The 18579-nt window shown below is 42.8% G+C and overlaps 1 protein-coding gene across 1 annotated transcript in view; it reads left to right on the top strand.

Annotated features, from left to right (window-relative positions):
• Positions 1–5916: 5916 nt before the first annotated feature.
• The window catches only part of LOC140723360 (zinc-binding protein A33-like), a 118037-nt gene continuing 105374 nt past the window's right edge, over positions 5917–18579 (top strand). Inside the window, exons 1-3 of the mRNA XM_073037942.1 lie at positions 5917–6047; positions 7275–7297; positions 7385–7503. Of these exons, the coding sequence (XP_072894043.1) occupies positions 5940–6047; positions 7275–7297; positions 7385–7503 (250 nt within the window). The 5' untranslated portion in view covers positions 5917–5939. The remainder of the gene's footprint in view (positions 6048–7274; positions 7298–7384; positions 7504–18579) is intronic.

The following is an 18579-nucleotide window of genomic DNA, read 5'->3' as shown; positions in this document are numbered from 1 at the left end:
AATTTCGTAAATTCTTTGGCATGAAAAATCAAGCCCTATTATATCTATCTTCTTTTTCCAGCCCTCTTTTATGGACCAGGCCTTTGTGTTATGGAAAACAAAAGGTATAACATGTTTTCGTGAACTATTTTTAGATAACAGTTTTTATTTCCTTTGAACAGCTATCCAGCCTAAAACTCATTTTTTTTAGATACTTGCAAGTTAGACATTTCTTGAATGTTAGTATTTTCTGAAATTATGTCCAATGGACATTACAGAAAAAATTCTATCTCTGAATCCTTGCCAGAAGGGTTAAGTAGCTATCATTTATCATATGATCATGAAAATACAGCCAGGAGTATCAGAAATAATTAAGAAGGAATGGGAAAAAGAACTTCACTGTCTTATACCCACAGAGCAGTGGGAGAAAATTTTACAATTAGTCAATTCTTCTTCTATTTGTGCTAAACATGCCTAATACAATTTAAGGTTGTTCACAGGGCTCACATGTCCAAGGATAAACTCGCTCGATTTTATTCTTATGTTAATCCAACCAGTGACAGATGTCATTCTGAAGTCGCTTCATTGACCCACATGTTCTGGTCTTGCCCCTGTTTGCAAAATTATTGGAAAGATGTTTTTGGTATTATTTCGACAGTTCTGAATATCAAATTGCAACCGCATCCTATTACTGCAATTTTCGGTTTACCAATGGTGGATAATAGTCGTTTATCCCCCCTCAGCCCGGCGAATGATTGCATTTGTTACATTAATGGCTAGAAGATCTATCCTATTGAACTGGAAAGAAATTAATCCTCCAACGATATTTCAGTGGTTTTCTCAAACTATTTCTTGTTTGGGTTAAAAAAAATTACAAGTGTTGTCTTTGACCCTTCAGTTAAATTTGAAGAAACTTGGAGACCATGTATTCAACATTTTCATATGAGCTAAACTGACTTATCCTAAACCTTACTTTTATTGTCCTTAATTATTTGGATGGAGGTGCGGAGTTATTGACGCTACTGTGTATAATTGATATAATGCAATGGCCCATGTCGGTTAGGATTTATTTTCATTTTTTTGGGGGGGAGTTCTTATTTCTCCATTTTTTGTAACCACTATGAGTTTGGGAGGTTATTATCATCTATTTGTATTTATACCTTAGCCTATTAATTATGTACTCTCAAGCTCGATGTATTCATGTTTCATTTATGTTTGTTTAAAATCAATAAAAAGATTTACAAAGAAAGGACTATTCTGAGGAAAGGGTGGAATAGGCGCAACGGGCCGAGTGGCCAGGCATGCTCCTGTTACTTATTTTCTAAAGCACGAGTTTACCTTTGCGCCTTGTTCTCCCTTGGTTTTCAGCCATTCGGATTGCACAGGGGAGCGGTGAGAGCTCCGGAGATCCACCGGCAGCCGCTGCGGGGCAGCTCCCGTCTCCCAGCAGGAAGGGACGGGTCTGGGAGACAACTCCAGACAACAGCCCCGATCCTCGGCGGGGAAAGGCCGGGCGCCCTCCGTGTAGCTGAAACATCTCACGGAATCTCCGCCAGTCTCTTCAGCTCTGCCTTCGAAAGGATTCACGACCTGCCGGTGGTGCAGCCGAAACCCGAGGCGCAGCTCCCGGTCTCCAGCCTGACTCGGTCCCGGTTCCAAACCCCGCCCCGGCCGGGCGCTCAGCGTCCCGCCCACTGACACCTCTCAGCCAATGAGAGAATCCTTCTCCCAGCACCGGTCGCTGATTGGCTGTGAGTGTGTGAGGACGGGCTGCTGCTGGGAGCTGGAGATGTCAGTCACAGTTAGTTCTCAGAATTAAAGGAAGTTCCCCGAAACTCAAATTGCAAAATAAATTTTATTATCAGAGTCCAGTTAAGTCACCACATACAACCCCGGGAAGCATTTCCCTGCGGACATACTTAGAAAAAGTATAGAATAGTAACCATAACAGAAGCAGGCAGTGAAAGATCAGCCAGAGTGCTGAAGGTAACAAACTGTGTAAATGCAAATATGGAGAAACAAGATAAATAACAGGAACATGAAATAACCGCAGCGGCTGCTGATGGATCTCCGGAGCTCTCACCGCTCCCCTGTGCAATCCGACAGGATGAAGGCCAAGGGAGAACAAGGCGCAAAGGTCAACTCGTGATTTAGAAAATAAGAAACAGGAGCAGGCGTTGTCATTCGGCCCGTTGCGCTGTTCTGCCCCTCACTCAGAACACGGCTGATCTTTGACCTCAGCGCCACTTTCCTGCAACGTTCCGAACATCGCCGAGCCCCTAAATATGTCGTCAGTGATCCCTGGTTCCACAGCCCAGCCAGGAGAAACATCATTCCTGCCCCTACCCTGTAAATACCCTGTGAGACTGTGTCTGTCTCAGTCAGGAAGCTTCTCCATGTGAACCTTGTGTTAATGAAATTGGTGACAGTTCTTTCAGACCAGCAGCTTTGACCAAAAGAACACCAGACAGTGGTCAGCACGGAATGTTCTGCAGTTACTGTAGGAGAAGGACTGGATGGACACAGTGGTGTGTTTCCCTGAGCAGACAGTCCAGACCATCTGGCAGAATGCCTCATCACCAGATCTCACCAACAGGCAGCAAGACCTCGCCTGTCTGGCGGCGAGAGGGCCCCTCCCAGTCTGATCCTTGCTGCATGCCCGGAGATCACTCCCACAGCGCGCTGCCCCGAGATTACTGCAGTGGAGACGAGAGGGCCTCTCCCAGTCTGATCCTTGCTGCATGCCCGGAGATCACTCCCACAGCGCGCTGCCCCGAGATTACTGCAGTGGAGACGAGAGGGCCCCTCCCAGTCTGATCGTTGCTGCATGCCCGGAGATCACTCCCACAGCGCGCTGCCCCGAGATTACTGCAGTGGAGACGAGAGGGCCCCTCCCAGTCTGATCCTTGCTGCATGCGTGGAGATCACTCCCACAGCGGGCTGCCCCGAGATTACTGCAGTGGAGACGAGAGGGTCCCTCCCAGTCTGATCCTTGCTGCATGCCCGGAGATCACTCCCACAGCGCTCTGCCCCGAGATTACTGCAGTGGAGACGAGAGGGCCCCTCCCAGTCTGATCCTTGCTGCATGCGTGGAGATCACTCCCACAGCGGGCTGCCCCGAGATTACTGCAGTGGAGACGAGAGGGTCCCTCCCAGTCTGATCCTTGCTGCATGCCCGGAGATCACTCCCACAGCGCGCTGCCCCGAGATTACTGCAGTGGAGACGAGAGGGCCCCTCCCAGTCTGATCCTTGCTGCATGCCCGGAGATCACTCCCACAGCGCGCTGCCCCGAGATTACTGCAGTGGAGACGAGAGGGTCCCTCCCAGTCTGATCCTTGCTGCATGCCCGGAGATCACTCCCACAGCGCGCTGCCCGGAGATTCCTGCAGTGGAGACATGACGGTCGCTCACCTCTTTGCGGTCTGTGGGCTGGCGAAGATCTGTGGAGAAAGATGCAAGGGCCTGTGCCACAGCAGCTGCGTGACAGAAGGCTCACTGATCCTCGGGCTGTTCCCAGGACGCACAGGAAAACGGACAGCGAGTGCTGCTGGAAGATCATCAACACGGGGAAAGAGGCTCGAAACTTGTTGGCCTGCCATCACATCGAGATGTCCGGAGAGCAGGGGTTCCCAACCTGGGGTCCACGGTTACTGGTATTGGTCTTTGGCATTAAAAAAAATGTTTGGGAACCCCTGTCGTACAGGAATGCTGCTGACTGGCACATTCCAGACTACAGGGACACCATTGGAACTACAGGGATCCTCTACACTGGACAGGGAGTGGCCGGATTGGCTGAGGAAGCCTCACAGTTATTATAGCAGTGAACCACCCCAGGGGGACACATGGCTTCTCCTTTCAGCGCAGGACTTAAATCGTCTTCCAGGGGAAGGTCCTTCCGACCGCAGGGATGAGGCCTTTGGAGATTCAGCTGACGTTTTTGTCGCTCTGGGTTTTTACGGGATGGGGTTGCTAGCCATACGGCCAATCCTCCTCCGCTCGTAGCCGGCTTAGTCCATTGGGCGTTTACTTATCTGTTGCCTGTTTAATTTGTTTTTAATCCCACAATAAACATAGAAATGGCCAGAATTTCCACTGATCACATCCAGCAAAACCAAGTTCATTCCCGGAGACTGCAGCGCGCGTAGTGGACAACCGCGGTACTGCAGGGGATCAGCAGCTCCCCGAAAGTGAAAGCATTCTGAATCAGGAAGTGCCGCGAGTTAACATGGCTTCGAAAGGACCGACTGAGAGTTTGAGCGAGGAGGCAATTTGTCCCGTCTGCCTGGATTTCTTCACCGATCCGGTATCACTGGAGTGCGGACACAACTTCTGTCGCTCTTGTATCACACAGTATTGGGAAAGGGAGCAGAGAATCTCCTGCCCGGAATGTAGAGAGGTGTTTGCTGACCGCACCCTCAGGGCCAGTCGGGCCTTAGCAAATCTGGCTGAAAAACTTCGAAATCTAAACCTGAATCCGAAAGGGAAGGAAAGTAAACGTCACTGCGAGGAACATGAGGAAGAACTGAAGCTGTTTTGTGAAACGGACAAGACACTGATCTGTGTGATCTGTGCAGCTGCGCAGGAACACAGAGAGCATCGATTCATGCTAATTAAAGAAGCTGTTAAAATCTACACGGTAAAACTAACGTTAATTTAATACTTAACACATCTCCTTTCTCCTAGATACCATTACACGAGCCTCCATAACCAACACATCATTCTCTGCAACTTCCGCCTTCTCCAGCGGGATTCTAGCATCTCTCCGTCCCACAGCCCACCTCCGCACCCCGCAACTCACCGGTCTCTATACGGATCGCGGTCCACGTCCTGTATCGCCCTGATCCACTCGCTCCTCCCCACTTATCTCCCTCCTGGCACCGACACCTGCAAGCGGGACAAGTGCTACACCTGACTCCTAACCTCCTCCCTCGTCACCATTCAGGGCCGCAAACAGCCCAGCTCCTCCCGTTTCTTCCATGGTCGATTGTCCTCTCGTATTAGATTCCTTCTCCTCCAGCCCTTTGCCGCTTCCACCTGTCCCCTCTCAGCTTCTCACTTCATCACCCTCCCCCACGTTCCCCCTCACGTTGTCTCACCCGTCACCTGTCAGCTGGTTCTCATCCCCAACCTTTTTATTCTGGCTTCTGTCCCATTCCTTCCTAGTCCTAATGAAGGGTCTCATCCCGGAACACCGACTGTTTATTTCCCCTGAATAGATGCTGCCTGACTCACTGAGTTCCTCCGGCATTTTGTGTGATAATCGGGTTTGATCACCTGTTTCTTTTGATGCATCTTTGTTTCTATTTCCTTCGCTCTCTGACTTCCAGGATCAGCTGAAATCTTCCTTAGACTCTCTCACAAAAAAGAAATCAGACTTCCAGGAAAAGGAGCAGCAACAGAAAGAGAAGATTTCCGGAGTTCGGGTGAGGCTTCCTGAGCAGAATTTCTGATATTACTGTCGGGTTTTGATACATTTAATGCAGAACAGCCGAGTATCGCAGCTCCAGTGACCTGGGTTCGATCCTGACCTCTGCTGCTGTCTGTGTGGAGTTTGCATGCTCTCCCTGTGACCATGACAGATTCAGACATATTGCAAAGACATGCCGGATGAATGGTTAATTACCGTTAACCCTGTAAAGGTGGGGAGGGTGTGTGTGAATCAGATGGGAGTTTATGGGTCAATAAGTGAGAATAGGTTTCAGGAAAACGTGAGGGAATGGTGTTGACGGGAATGCTCTCAGAAGTAGCATGGACTCCAATAGACCGAACTTAACGACAAAAGGAAACAGAGCACAGCAATGCAGTATATTAATCTTCACCTTTCCTTCGACAGGAACAGTCACACAGCCTTCAGTCCCAGATCACATCCCAGTTTGCTGAACTGCGCCAGAATATCACTGAGAAAGAGCAGAGCTTACTCAGGGATCTCAGGGAAGAAGAGAAGAGGATTCTCAGCCTAATGGAGAAAAATCTTCTAGCTGTTCAAGAGAATATAAGGATTATTCAGGAGGAAATCACTAAGTTAAAGGAACAGATGGATCAAAAAGACAATATGATATTTCTCAAGGTGAGGGATTACATTTCAATTTGTTTCTGTCAAAGGGCACTAAATGATCAGTGGTATGTTTGAAATAAACACAGCACAGCGGCCAATTCTAACAAATCAATTGTCGCTCTGGTGACCTCACACAGAAGGCAGTGAAGACCAAGTCTCTGGATGCTTTCAAGAGAGAGTTAGATAGAGCTCTTATAGATAGCGGGGTCAAGGGAAATGGGGAGAGCGCAGGTACGGGGTACTGATTGTATATGATCAGCCATGATCACAGTGAATGGCGGTGCTGGCTAGAAGAGCCGAATGGCCTACTCCTGCACCTATTGTCTATTGTCCCAAAATTGGGCTTCCACAACTTTTGTACATCCAAGGACAGAATGCAAATCTCTCTGAAATTATTTACTCTGATCATAACAGAGAGCTGCTGACTGTTTCCTTAATTACCGCATTAAATATCCTCTAAAACTCCCATTAACACCCAGTTCCAGTCACAGGCTGTGAGTATGTCTGGTGCGGTGGGTGTGAGGGTCTCTCTGTCAATCAGTGAGAACAAAGATTGTGGCCCACACACCAGACTTATACTCCATATCCGGTTTCCATCAAATGGGAATCTTTCACTGTCTCTTTATTTTTTGGATACATTTCAAATGGGATTATATCCCATTCTCTATCATAAACAGGCCATTAGGTCCATCTTCTATCAATTTCCCTGCTTCACAAACCTCCTGCCACCTACTCACCGCACCCAGCAACAGTGCCCCGAACTCCCTGGTCCCTCATGTGTTTATCCAGCCTCCCCATTACAGTCAGTCTCTGTTGTTCCATTTCAGCCACTCCTGTGGCAGCGAGTTCCACATCCTCTTCACTAAATTTCTTGTGGAATTTGTTAAAATCCATCTGGAATTTCATCTCCCCACAAGTCTTCCCATAAATAGAGGTACTTCCTCCACCCGCACACAATCACATACATCACTGATCTTAAATTCCTCCATCCTATCAGCCTGACGTCATATCCAGATGATAATGCACAGCCTGTCCTGTCTTCCCTGTAAGTTTCATCCTCTCAGTAAAGGTCTGACATTCAGAAACTTTCCTTGTAATTTACCCCGTGGTTCTGTATTGTCCGTGTGTATGAGTGATTGCGGGAGTGGGAATTTTCAACACCTTGTAATGATTTGGATGAAATTCAGGATGTGGACAGTAAGTCCAAGTCTAATCAGATTTGTGTTTTATTTATTTCAGGAGGAAGCCCATCGGAACAGGAGGTAGGACATGCACTTTACTGAAACCCTTAATGGATTTGTAAAATAGTACAGAATAGCAATTTATAACCAGCAGTTTAATATTTACAGGATTAATGGCGATGTTCAGCAATTGGCAGTGACAGATGAGACCCTACCGGTTGAAAAATTCGATCACCCCTATTTGTTGAACACAGTGCTGAGAGAAACGCTTGATGCTATTAATCGAGGTAAAACTTATATAAAGTTTCATTTCTCCTTGTTTATGAAGCTCAATTTAGTTCCAATTTGGTGCAAAGATTGTCTGTAATACTGGGCTGAAGGGGAACTGAAGTTTATTCCACATCAACCCCACCGACTGGGAGGCATCACTGTCACATGGTCAGCTGGAGATGTCAGACCCCTGGACACACCAGCACAGGGTCACAATACAACCAATACACGGGACTGGAAGATGAACCACTGTGTTCCGATCCCAGGCAAATGCACTAACACACCAGGACATGAGTTTGGATCTACCAGAGGAACTGGGAATTTAATACTGACGATAATATTGTAGGGAATAAAAGCAGGTATCAGTGTGGTGACAGGGATAGTCAGGAAAATACACAAGTCCTTCATGTGCACTGTGAGTGCAGACTCTGACTGACACAGGTCTTCCCCCTTCCGGATCAGCATCTCTCACTGTTGTTAGAGGCAGAAGAGGGGAGTGGTCGTGATCGGGGTCTGAATCGTCAGGGGAACAGACAGGAGAATCTATTGATGTGAACGGGACACCCGAATGGTATGTTGCCTCCTGGGTGCCAGGGTCAGGGATGCCTCGAATCGTGTCCGCAGCATTTTAGAGAGGGAGGGAAAAGAGCCAGATATCTTGGTAAATTTTGGGACAATTACATTGGAAGTAAAAGCAAAGAGGTCCTGAAAACAGAATTTGGAGAGCTTGGTAGAAAGCTCAGAAGCAGCACCCCCAGGGTTGTAATTTCTGGATTGCTGCCTGTGCCACGTGCTGGTGAGGGTAGAAACAGGATAATTTGACAGATAAACATGGCTGAGAAGATTGTGCTGGGGACAGGGATTCAGATTCTTGGATCATTGGGATCTGTTCTGGTGGAGGAATGACCTGCTCAAAAGTTGCTATTCTGTACTATTTTACGCACCTGGACCCAAGGGAGAACAATATTCTCACAGAGAGGTTTGATAGAGCTGTTGGGGAGGGTTTAAACTAATTTGGTGAAGGGACTCTGGATAGGACTGATGGTAAAAATGCAAAGATAGCGTGCAGTCAGACTGTCAGATAGGGCGGACAGATGCGAGGAGAAAATTGCAGCCAGCAGGGTGATTATCAGTGCATTAGGGATGCAGAATTAAAAAGGGTAGCAGATACAGTACACAAAGTGTTATATCTCAATGCATGGAGTATGAGAAATAAGGTGGATGATCTTGTTGCTCGATTACAGATTGTCAGGTATGATGTTGTGGCCATCACGGAAACGTGGCTGAAGGATGGTTGTAGTTGGGAGCTGAATGTTCAAGGTTACACAATGTATCGGAGGAAGGAAGGAAGGAAGGCCGATGGGGTGGTGTGGCTCTGCTGGTAAATCAGCAGCTAGATGTGACATAGGATTGGAAGATGTTGAATCCTTGTGGGTTGAGGTAAGGAACTGCAAAAGTAAAAATGACACTGACAGCAGTCATATACAGGCCTCCCAACAGTCAGTGGGTTGAGGCCCACAGATTACAACTGGAAATAGAAAAGGCTGATGAAAAGGACAATGTTATGATAATCATGGGAGATTTCAACATGCAGGTCAATTGGGAAAATCAGGTTGGTAAAGGATCTCAAGAGAGTGAGTTTGTTGAATGCAATGTGATGGCTTTCTAGAGCAGTTTGTCGTTGAGCCTACTCGGGGAAGAGCTCTACTGGATTGGGTGTTATGTATTGAACCAGAGGTGAGTAGTTAAAAGAAAACTTAGGAAGCAGTGCTCACAACATGACTGAGTTCAACTTGAAATCTAATAAGGAGACAGTGAAGTCTGACATTTTAGTATTTCAGCGGAGTAAAAGAAATTACAGTGGTCTGAGAGAGGAGTTGGCCAAAGCAAATTGGAAGGAGTTGCTGGCAGGTATGAGAGCAGAGCAGAAATGGTGTCAGTTTCTGGGAAAATGAGGAAGGTGAAGGATAGATGTATTCCAAAAATAAATAAATACTCAAATGGCAAAATAGTAAAACCGTGGCTGACAAGGGAAGACAAGTTAATGTAAAGGCAAAAGAGGGGGGATACAACTAAACAAAAATTAGTAGGAAGACAGAGGATTGGGAAGCTTTTAAATATCTACAGAGAGGAACTGAAAGAATGATTGGGATGAAAAAAATAAACAAGAAATTGATTTGAATTGAATTGACTTTATTACTTACATCATTCATATCCATGAGGATTAAAAATCTTTACGTTACATCTCCGTCTAAATGTGCAATGTGCAATTTATTATAATTTATGATGAATAATATGTACAACAGGCTGGTTAATATATCATAGAAATTCAGTTGTGTCCACATGAGTTAATCAGTCTGATGGCCTGGCTGAAGAAGCTGTCCCGGAGTCTGTTGCTCCTGGATTTTAATCTGTGGTTCAGAATCCAATGTTAGCATTCAATTCAAGAGCAAGGATGTGATGCTGAGGCTTTATAAGGCACTGGTGAAGCCTCACCTTGAGTATTGTGAACAGTTTTGGGCTCCTCATCTAAGAGAAGATGTGCTGGCATTGCAGAAGGTTCATTTCATAAGGACGATTCCAGGAATGAAAGGGTTATCATACGAGGAGCGTTTGATAGTTCTGTGTCTGTACTCGCTGGAATTTAGAAAGATGAGGGGGGATCTCATTGAAACCTTTCGAATGTTGAAAGTTCTAGAGAGAGTAGATGTGGAAAGGATATTTCCCATGGTGGTGGAGTTTAGGACAAGAGGGCACAGCCTCACGATAGAGGGGCGTCTATTTAAAACAGATGCGAAGAAATATGAGCCAGCGGCTGTTGAATTTGTGGAACGTTGTGTGTATTTAAGGCAGAGCTTGATAGGTTCTAGATTGGACGCAGTATCAAAGGTTACGGGGAGAAGACCAGGGAGTGGGGCTGAGGAGGGGAAAAAAGGATCAGACATGATTGAATGGCGGAGCAGACTCGATAGGCAAATGGCCTAACTCTGCTCCTATGTCTTATGGTGATCAGACCACTACATTGAAGCATTGTGAGAATGAGCTCGGACACACCAACAAGCATTGACATTGGTCAAGATTTCATCTCGGGAGAAGTACACACAGCATAACCGGCCTGGCAAAGCTCCCTCACACACATACACAGGAAGGACTGGCAGATTGCAGTCAGAGCCTCAGCAATGTACGTTGTTATTTCCCTCAGTAACCTGGAAACCAATCTCTTCAGAGACAGTCATTTATTCATTTAAACAACTCAATCACGTGTGACACATTGTCAACACACATCAGACATGTGACGACACACTGTAACATACAAATTCTTCAATGTGCACACTGTCCTTCAATGTGTATACACACCACACGGATATTTACCACAATCAACACACACACACACACACACACACACACACACACGGATATACTATCAGAGTGTGACACACGGCCACAGAAATAGGCACAAATTCCCATTTAGGATTGAAATCTGCCGTCCTTACCCAGTCTGTCTGTTCTGTGGCACTGAGCTGCCCTCTGACGTGATGTCACATCAACACTTCACAGACAGACTCCGGGGTGAGATTCCTCTGGAGGATGATCTGGGAGGGTTTGACGGATGTTGAACTCACGGCCCACTTCATCAATCTGCAAGACTAAGATGTCTTCTTGAGCATGTCCCATCTGTGTGTGTTTGCCCTCCCCCCCCCCATCCCTCTAACCATTTCCCATCTGTGTACCAGCCCAAATTTATTTTAAAATATTTTATTTTTACCTGTTTCTACAGCGTCTGAGGGCAAATTCCATTTACCAACCTCCCTCTCTATGAGAATGTTACCCGATAGACCACTCAGAAAAATTTCCCGTCTCACTTTCAATCTGAGGCCACTGGTTCTGTACTCCCATTTCTTGGAAAAAGAAACGTTATTTAAGCTCCTTATGAATTATTTACCTCGATAAGGGGTCATACCTGAACATCCTACACTACAGCTGAATAGCCCAAGCATACCCACTCTCTGCTTTTAACCCAAGCCCCCAGTCCTGGTAACATCCTCCTGAAGCCTCCTGTCCAGTGTAATGACATGCTCCCCATATTCGGGAACCGGAAATGCAGACAATACTCCAAGTGTGGTCTAGCATCGACATCAAAGGCCTAGCTGAATTTCATGTTGACAGTGTGGTGATGAATACAGGACTGAAGGTGTTTTTTAGATTGGGACAAGAAGGGCGGCGTGGGAGCTAAATTCTGAAGGAAGGCAGTTCTGTAAAAAACTTCGGGTACAAGAACGGCGAGACTGCGGAGAGTTTAAAAAGATGACCACCCTATACAGCGGGCAGCGGAGTGGGTGGCAGCAGAGTGTAGGGCTTTGGCTCAACGGGCTTAGGCGGTAACGGGAAGAGGCGAGAGCGAGGCACCGACTCTTTTTCTCCCCTTGGCAAATCGGCCCGGACGGACGGGGGAACAGCAGGGCACATTAGCTGACGGTTTAAAAAGTTCGTGTGTTTGGCGAAGTAAGTGGGTGAGTAGACCTATCTTTCTTTGTTTAATTCCTGTAGAATTAGGTAGCATGTCTGCAGAGTTAGTGCTTTGTTCAGGGTGTCAGATGTGGGAATCCTGGGAGACCTCCAGCCTCCCTGATAGCCACATCTGCGCCAGGTGAACCGAGATGCAGCTCCTCGGAGACCGTGTTAGGGATCTGGAGCTGCAGCTTGATGACCTACTGCTTATTAGAGAAAATGAAGAGGTGATAGACAGGAGCTACAGGGAGGTAGTCATCCCTAGGCTACAGGGGTCAGAAAACTGGGTGACTGTCAGGAGAGGGAAGGGAAATTCCCGGATAGTGCAGAGCACCCCTGTGGCTGCCCCCCTCAGCAACAAGTATATCGTTTCGGATGCTGTTGAGGGGGATGACCTGGGAGGTCAGCGGGAGACGCTCATGGAGTGAGTACTGTTTCAGATCTGCTCCATAACCTTTACTTTTTCTAACCTTTGATCACCCTTATTCAACTTATTGTTACCTACACCAAAAGATTTTTGCTACTTTCTCGGACTTATCGTTAAGATTTTATTGTGAATTTTTGAAGATATGCAAACAGAAATGGCTCTTAGATCCAAATGAAGAGAACCGGGGCGTAACCCGAACGGTAATGGAAAGAAGCAAGCTCAACCGCAACGCACTGAGTTAACTTGTGAACTGTTTATGGAGGCTTTGGATAGAAAATTTGATGAACAACATCAAGCTTTTAAACAAGATATAAAGGCTTTTCAAGATTATATGGTTAAGACGGATTCAGTAATTAACCAGCAGCAAGTGCTTATCGCGTCTTTGCAAGAAGAAGCTCGGAAACGAGATTTGACAATTGAAAAATTGCAACAGGATTTAATTTCGACCATTAAACTGGTGGAGACACTTAAAGCCAAGAGTGTCGATTTGGAGAATCGGTCCAGAAGACAGAACCTACGCATACTTGGTCTCCCAGACGGCATAGAAAAAGGCGATCCTTCGAAATACTTTGCTCAATTTTTAAAAGATGCGTTTCCGTCGGTTTTTCCAGAGAGCCCCCCGGTACTTGACCGAGCACATAGAATTTGGTGTCGTTCGTCGAGTGCTTCAGCTAAACCCCCGGTGGTAATTGTCCGATTTCACTACGTACACGACAAAGAACAACTCATTCGTGAAGCTCGAAGGGCTGGGATGATTAAATTTCATGATTACTATTTTCGCTTGGTGGAAGATTTTAGTCCAGAAATTATGAAGAAAAGGCTTCTTTTTAAACATCTGATGTCTGAATGTTATGAGAAAAATCTAAAACCTGCGCTCTTATACCCGGCGAAGCTCAGGATCTCCCCCCCCCCGAACGCTCCGCGCAGAGTATTTCTTTCCACTTTCGAGGCGAAAAAGTATTTGGAGGAGAACTTCCCTACTGATATAGTCACTACTCTCCAATAAATGAGTGATTCTGATCGTGAAAGATGGTTTTTGTTTCCTTAAACCAGGGTTAGTCTCTGGCTATTGGTGTAGGTTTATCCTATACTTCATATTTAAGTTAAAGTGTGCTTTCGTTATATTAATCGCTTTGTCTTATACACTTTAACTACTATACTATATTTTTGACTATTATTTTTGACCCCTTGAAGGTATATTTCTAACCTTCCGAAGGGAATTTTTTTTTTATTATTAAGATAGTGGTTTTTTGCAAAATATTCTTGGTTTTGTTTAAGATGGCGTTATTGTTTCTCTTTTCGTCTTCTTCCTATAATGCATCGCTTATCATAGTTTAAATACTTCTTGATTTGTTTGGGTTATAACCCGATTTATAAACTTTTAGTGATTATATTTCCTTTTTCTTACAACCCAGCATATTAAGAAGCGTAGATTTTAGTACTGCGATCATAATTCTTAAAGTTGGGGTGTTTTTTTTAATATATCCTTTATACACGGAGTGGTCTGCCGCTGATATGGGGGTAGAGTTAGTCTCATTTTTTCCTTTTTCTAGCCATATTTTGGCTTTTTTTCTTTTTCGTGAGGGGGTGGGGGTTGGTCTGTTTTCCTTTTTAATTTTTCTCTTACCAATTTGTTTTAGTTTTTTTACTTGGGCTGTTCTTGAACTACAAATATGTCTACGATGTCGTCACTTCCGGGTCCGCTCTTTATTTTTGTTCCTCTTCCTGGTGCATGAGTTTATAACATGGTTAACCCTTTCTATACCAAAGGGATGACTTTAGAAACATGGCTCAAACCATTAACTTTGTGTCTTGGAATACTAATGGTTTAAACCATCCGATTAAACGAAAGAAGATTTTCAAAGTATTCCAAAGACTTAATGCTCATATCATTTTTGTACAAGAAACTCATGTGAGGAAGGAGGACAAATATCGTTTTTTTAGGTCTTGGCGGGGTCAACAGTATCATTCGAATTCGAATGCCAAAGTTAAGGGAGTTTCAATTTTTATTGACTCCTCTATTGCATTTGTTCAACATGATATCCTTTCGGATCCGAATGGTAGATTTTTGTTAATTACGGGTTTACTCGGTAATAAAAAGGTCGCTATGGTTAATGTTTATGCTCCAAATGTGGATTGTCCTGACATTTTAAGTCCTTATTTACTTCTTTACCTAATTTAAATGAATATAAGTTAATAATGGGTGGTGACTTTAATTGTTGTCTAAATCCTTTGATGGACAAATCTACATCTATCCAGACTTTACCCAAAAAGTCGGCCACTTGTATTAACTCCTTTTTGACTGATAATGGAGTTTTTGATATTTGGAGATTTCGTCATCCTAATGACAAAGAGTTTTCTTTTTTCTCACATGTTTATCACTCCTATTCGAGAATTGATTATTTTTTTATTGACTCTTGTTTTATTCCATCGGTAATTGGTTGTAATTATGATATTATAGCTATTTCCGACCATGCTCCATTAAAACTTTCTATTAATTTTACGGATACAGCTTTAAGTGCTAGACAATGGCGATTTGACTCTACCTTATTGCAAGAGCCGGACTTTATTAAATTTATGAAGGAGCAGATCGATTTCTTCTTTTCAACTAATTCCACGGATGATATCTCTTGCGGAATACTTTTGGACACCTTTAAAGCGTATATACGTGGACAGATTATCTCTTATTCTGCTGGTCTGAGAAAACGCCTTAAGAAGGAAACTCTTTTATTGGTTGATAAAATTAAAGAGATTGACAAGAAATATTCGACTACTCCCAGCAGGGAGCTTTACAAACAAAGGGTTGAACTTCAAATGGAACATAGTTTATTACTTACATCTCCGATTGAAAATCAATTAATGAAAACCAGATCTGATTTCTATATACATAGTGATAAATCGGGAAAACTGTTAGCTAGTCAGCTGAAGAATGTTTCAGTTAAACGTCAAATCACTAAGGTTCGTCAGCAGAATGGGGATTTGACAGTTAACCATGATGAGATAAATAAGTCTTTTCAAGACTTTTATACCTCCCTGTATCAATCTGAATTCCCTCAGGATCATAATACCATGTGTGATTTTCTCCGGAAATTGAATTTTCCAAAACTATCATCTGATGATCTTTCAGTACTAGATACTCCGTTTACGGATGCGGAAATTAAAGGGGTTATTTCCTCAATGAATTCTGGGAAAGCACCAGGTCCAGATGGGTACACAGTAGAATTTTTTAAATGTTTTTCTGCTACTCTCTCTCCTTGGCTATGCAAGGTTTTTGAAGAAGCAATTAGATTGGGGAATTTGCCACAATCTTTTTATAGAGCTTCCATTTCCTTAATACTGAAGAAAGATAAAGACCCTACTGATTGTGCATCTTATAGACCAATATCTCTATTGAATGTGGATTCTAAGATTTTTTCCAAGTTACTGGCTTCCAGGCTGGAGAAGGTATTACCCCAAATTATTTCGGAAGATCAAACCGGTTTTATTAAAAATCGCTATTCTTTTTTCAATGTTAGGAGATTACTGAATATTGTTTATACTCCTTCACATAACACTTCAGAATGTGTTATTTCATTAGATGCGGAGAAAGCATTTGATAGTGTTGAATGGCCTTACTTATTTTATGTGCTGGAGAAGTTTAATTTCAGTCCGACCTTTATTTCTTGGATTAAACTGAATTATCAAACTCCAGTGGCCTCGGTGTTTACTAATAATCAAAGATCTCCATTTTTTCGTTTATTTCGGGGCACTAGACAAGGTTGTCCTCTTAGTCCATTACTATTTAACATCGCTTTAGAACCTTTGGCAATTGCCATCAGATAATCACAGGATATTTTGGGTATTAATCGTGGAACAGATATTCATAAAGTATCTTTGTACGCAGATGATTTATTATTATTCATCTCTAACCCTGAGAAATCTATTCCAGCAGTCTTATCATTGTTGGCTCAATTTAGTGAGGTTTCTGGGTATAAGTTAAATCTTAATAAGAGTGAATTGTTTCCTTTGAATAGACAGGTCCCAAGCTATGGTATTTTACCTTTTAAATTAGTTAATGACTCTTTTACTTACTTAGGGATTAAAATTACAAAAAACCATAAAGAATTATTTAGGTTTAATTTTCTACCCTTAATTGATCAGATTAAAGGCTTATTTACTAAGTGGTCACCATTATCTTTATCTCTGATAGGTAGGATTAATGCTATTAAGATGGTTATTTTACCTAAATTTTTATATATTTTTCAAGCGGTACCAATTTTTATTCCGAAATCCTTTTTTACTAATGTTGATTCAAAAATTTCCTCAGATATATATGGCAGAATAAAAATCCCAGGTTAGGTAAAATATACTTACAGAAGACAAAGAAGGATGGTGGGTTGGCATTACCCAATTTCAGATTTTATTATTGGGCAGTTAATATTAGATATTTGATATGTTGGTTGAAAGAATGGGATGGTCCTTTTTGCCCTCATTGGGTGAGGTTGGAAACTAAATCGGTATCTGGTTATGCTCTGGGTTCTATTTTAGGGACATCTCTCCCTTTTGCTCTTTCTAAATTGCCGAATCGAATTGACAACCCGATAGTTAAATATACCTTACGTATATGGTTTCAATTTTGGAAATTTTTCGGGTTGACTCAATTCGTGTTAAATAGTCCTATTGTATCTAATTGTTTTTTCCACCCCTCAATTATAGATCAAGCTTTTTTGGCTTGGAAAACTGAGGGATTATTAAGATTTTCTGACTTATTTTTGGACAACTGTTTTATGTCTTTTGAGCAATTATCCAATAAATATAATTTGCCTAGATTTCATTTTTTCAGATACTTACAGGTTAGGCATTTTTTAAGTACGGTACTTCCTACGTTCCCAAATTTTGTGTCTTCAGATATTTTGGAGAGTTTGTTTGAATTAAATCCTTTTCAAAAAGGGCTTATATCAAAACTTTATAATATAATTATGAAGATACGTTCAGCGCCCTTTGATAAGACCAAAAATGATTGGGAAAGAGAGCTTAATCTTATTATTCCTATTGAGAATTGGGATAGAATTCTTCAATTAGTTAATACATCATCTATATGTGCCAAACATTCATTAATACAATTTAAGGTTGTACATAGGACCCATATGTCCAAGGATAAATTAGCTCATTTTTATTCTTATATAAACCCTATTTGTGACAGATGTCAATTAGAAATCGCGTCTTGGTAACTCATATGTTTTGGTCAAGTCCACTTTTGAAAAAATATTGGAAAGATATTTTTGATATTATCTCGGCGGTACTGAATATCGATTTACAACCCCTTCCTATTACCGCAATTTTTGGTTTACCGATGATGGACTCACTCCATTTATCTCCTTCCGCCTGTCGAATGATTGCTTTTCTCACTTTGATGGCTAGAAGATCAATATTGTTGAATTGGAAGGAAATTAATCCTCCCACGGTATTTCATTGGCTTTCTCAAACTATGTTATGTCTAAATTTAGAAAAAATTTGAAGTGCTGTATTTGATACTTCTATTAAATTTGAAAAGATATGGAGACCATTTATTCAATATTTTCATATGATGTAATATGGCCCTATGCCAAGCTTATTGGTTTTTTCAGCTTTAATCGTATGTATGTTGAGAGGATCGGAGTTGACGACATTGATGTTTATATATGCTTGTGAGATACTATAAACAGCCCTTTTTTCTCTCTTTTCTTTTAGTTCTTTTTTAGTTTTTTTTTCTTTCTTTGCTTTTTTTCCTTAGATACTAGATTAGTAGATTAGTTAACTTTTCATATATAGATTTTTTTCTCTTTTTTTATATTATATATTATGAAATATCTAGATTTACGTTGTTCATATATATACTATATGGTTTATGTTTTGGGAAAACTTAATTATATTGTATTCATTGCTTATGTATTCCTTCATGTGTAATGAGAGTTTGTATGTTTGTAATCCCTTATTAATATTTTAATTGTATTCTGTTCATAATATTTTTAATACTAATAAAAAGATTGAAAGAGAGAGGGGGATGACCTGACAGGGGACGGCCACGGTGACCGGGTCTCTGGCACTGAGCCTGGCGCTGTTGTGCAGGAGGGAAGGAGGGAGAAGAGGAATGCGGTAGTCATAGGGGATTCCATAGTCAGGGGAACAGACAGGAGAT

Source organism: Hemitrygon akajei, unplaced genomic scaffold (genome assembly GCF_048418815.1).
Source record: "Hemitrygon akajei unplaced genomic scaffold, sHemAka1.3 Scf000110, whole genome shotgun sequence".
NCBI classification, from domain to species: Eukaryota; Metazoa; Chordata; class Chondrichthyes; order Myliobatiformes; family Dasyatidae; genus Hemitrygon; species Hemitrygon akajei.
The sequence above is the reverse complement of the archived record's forward strand: the minus strand, read 5'-3'. Positions and strand labels throughout refer to the sequence as shown.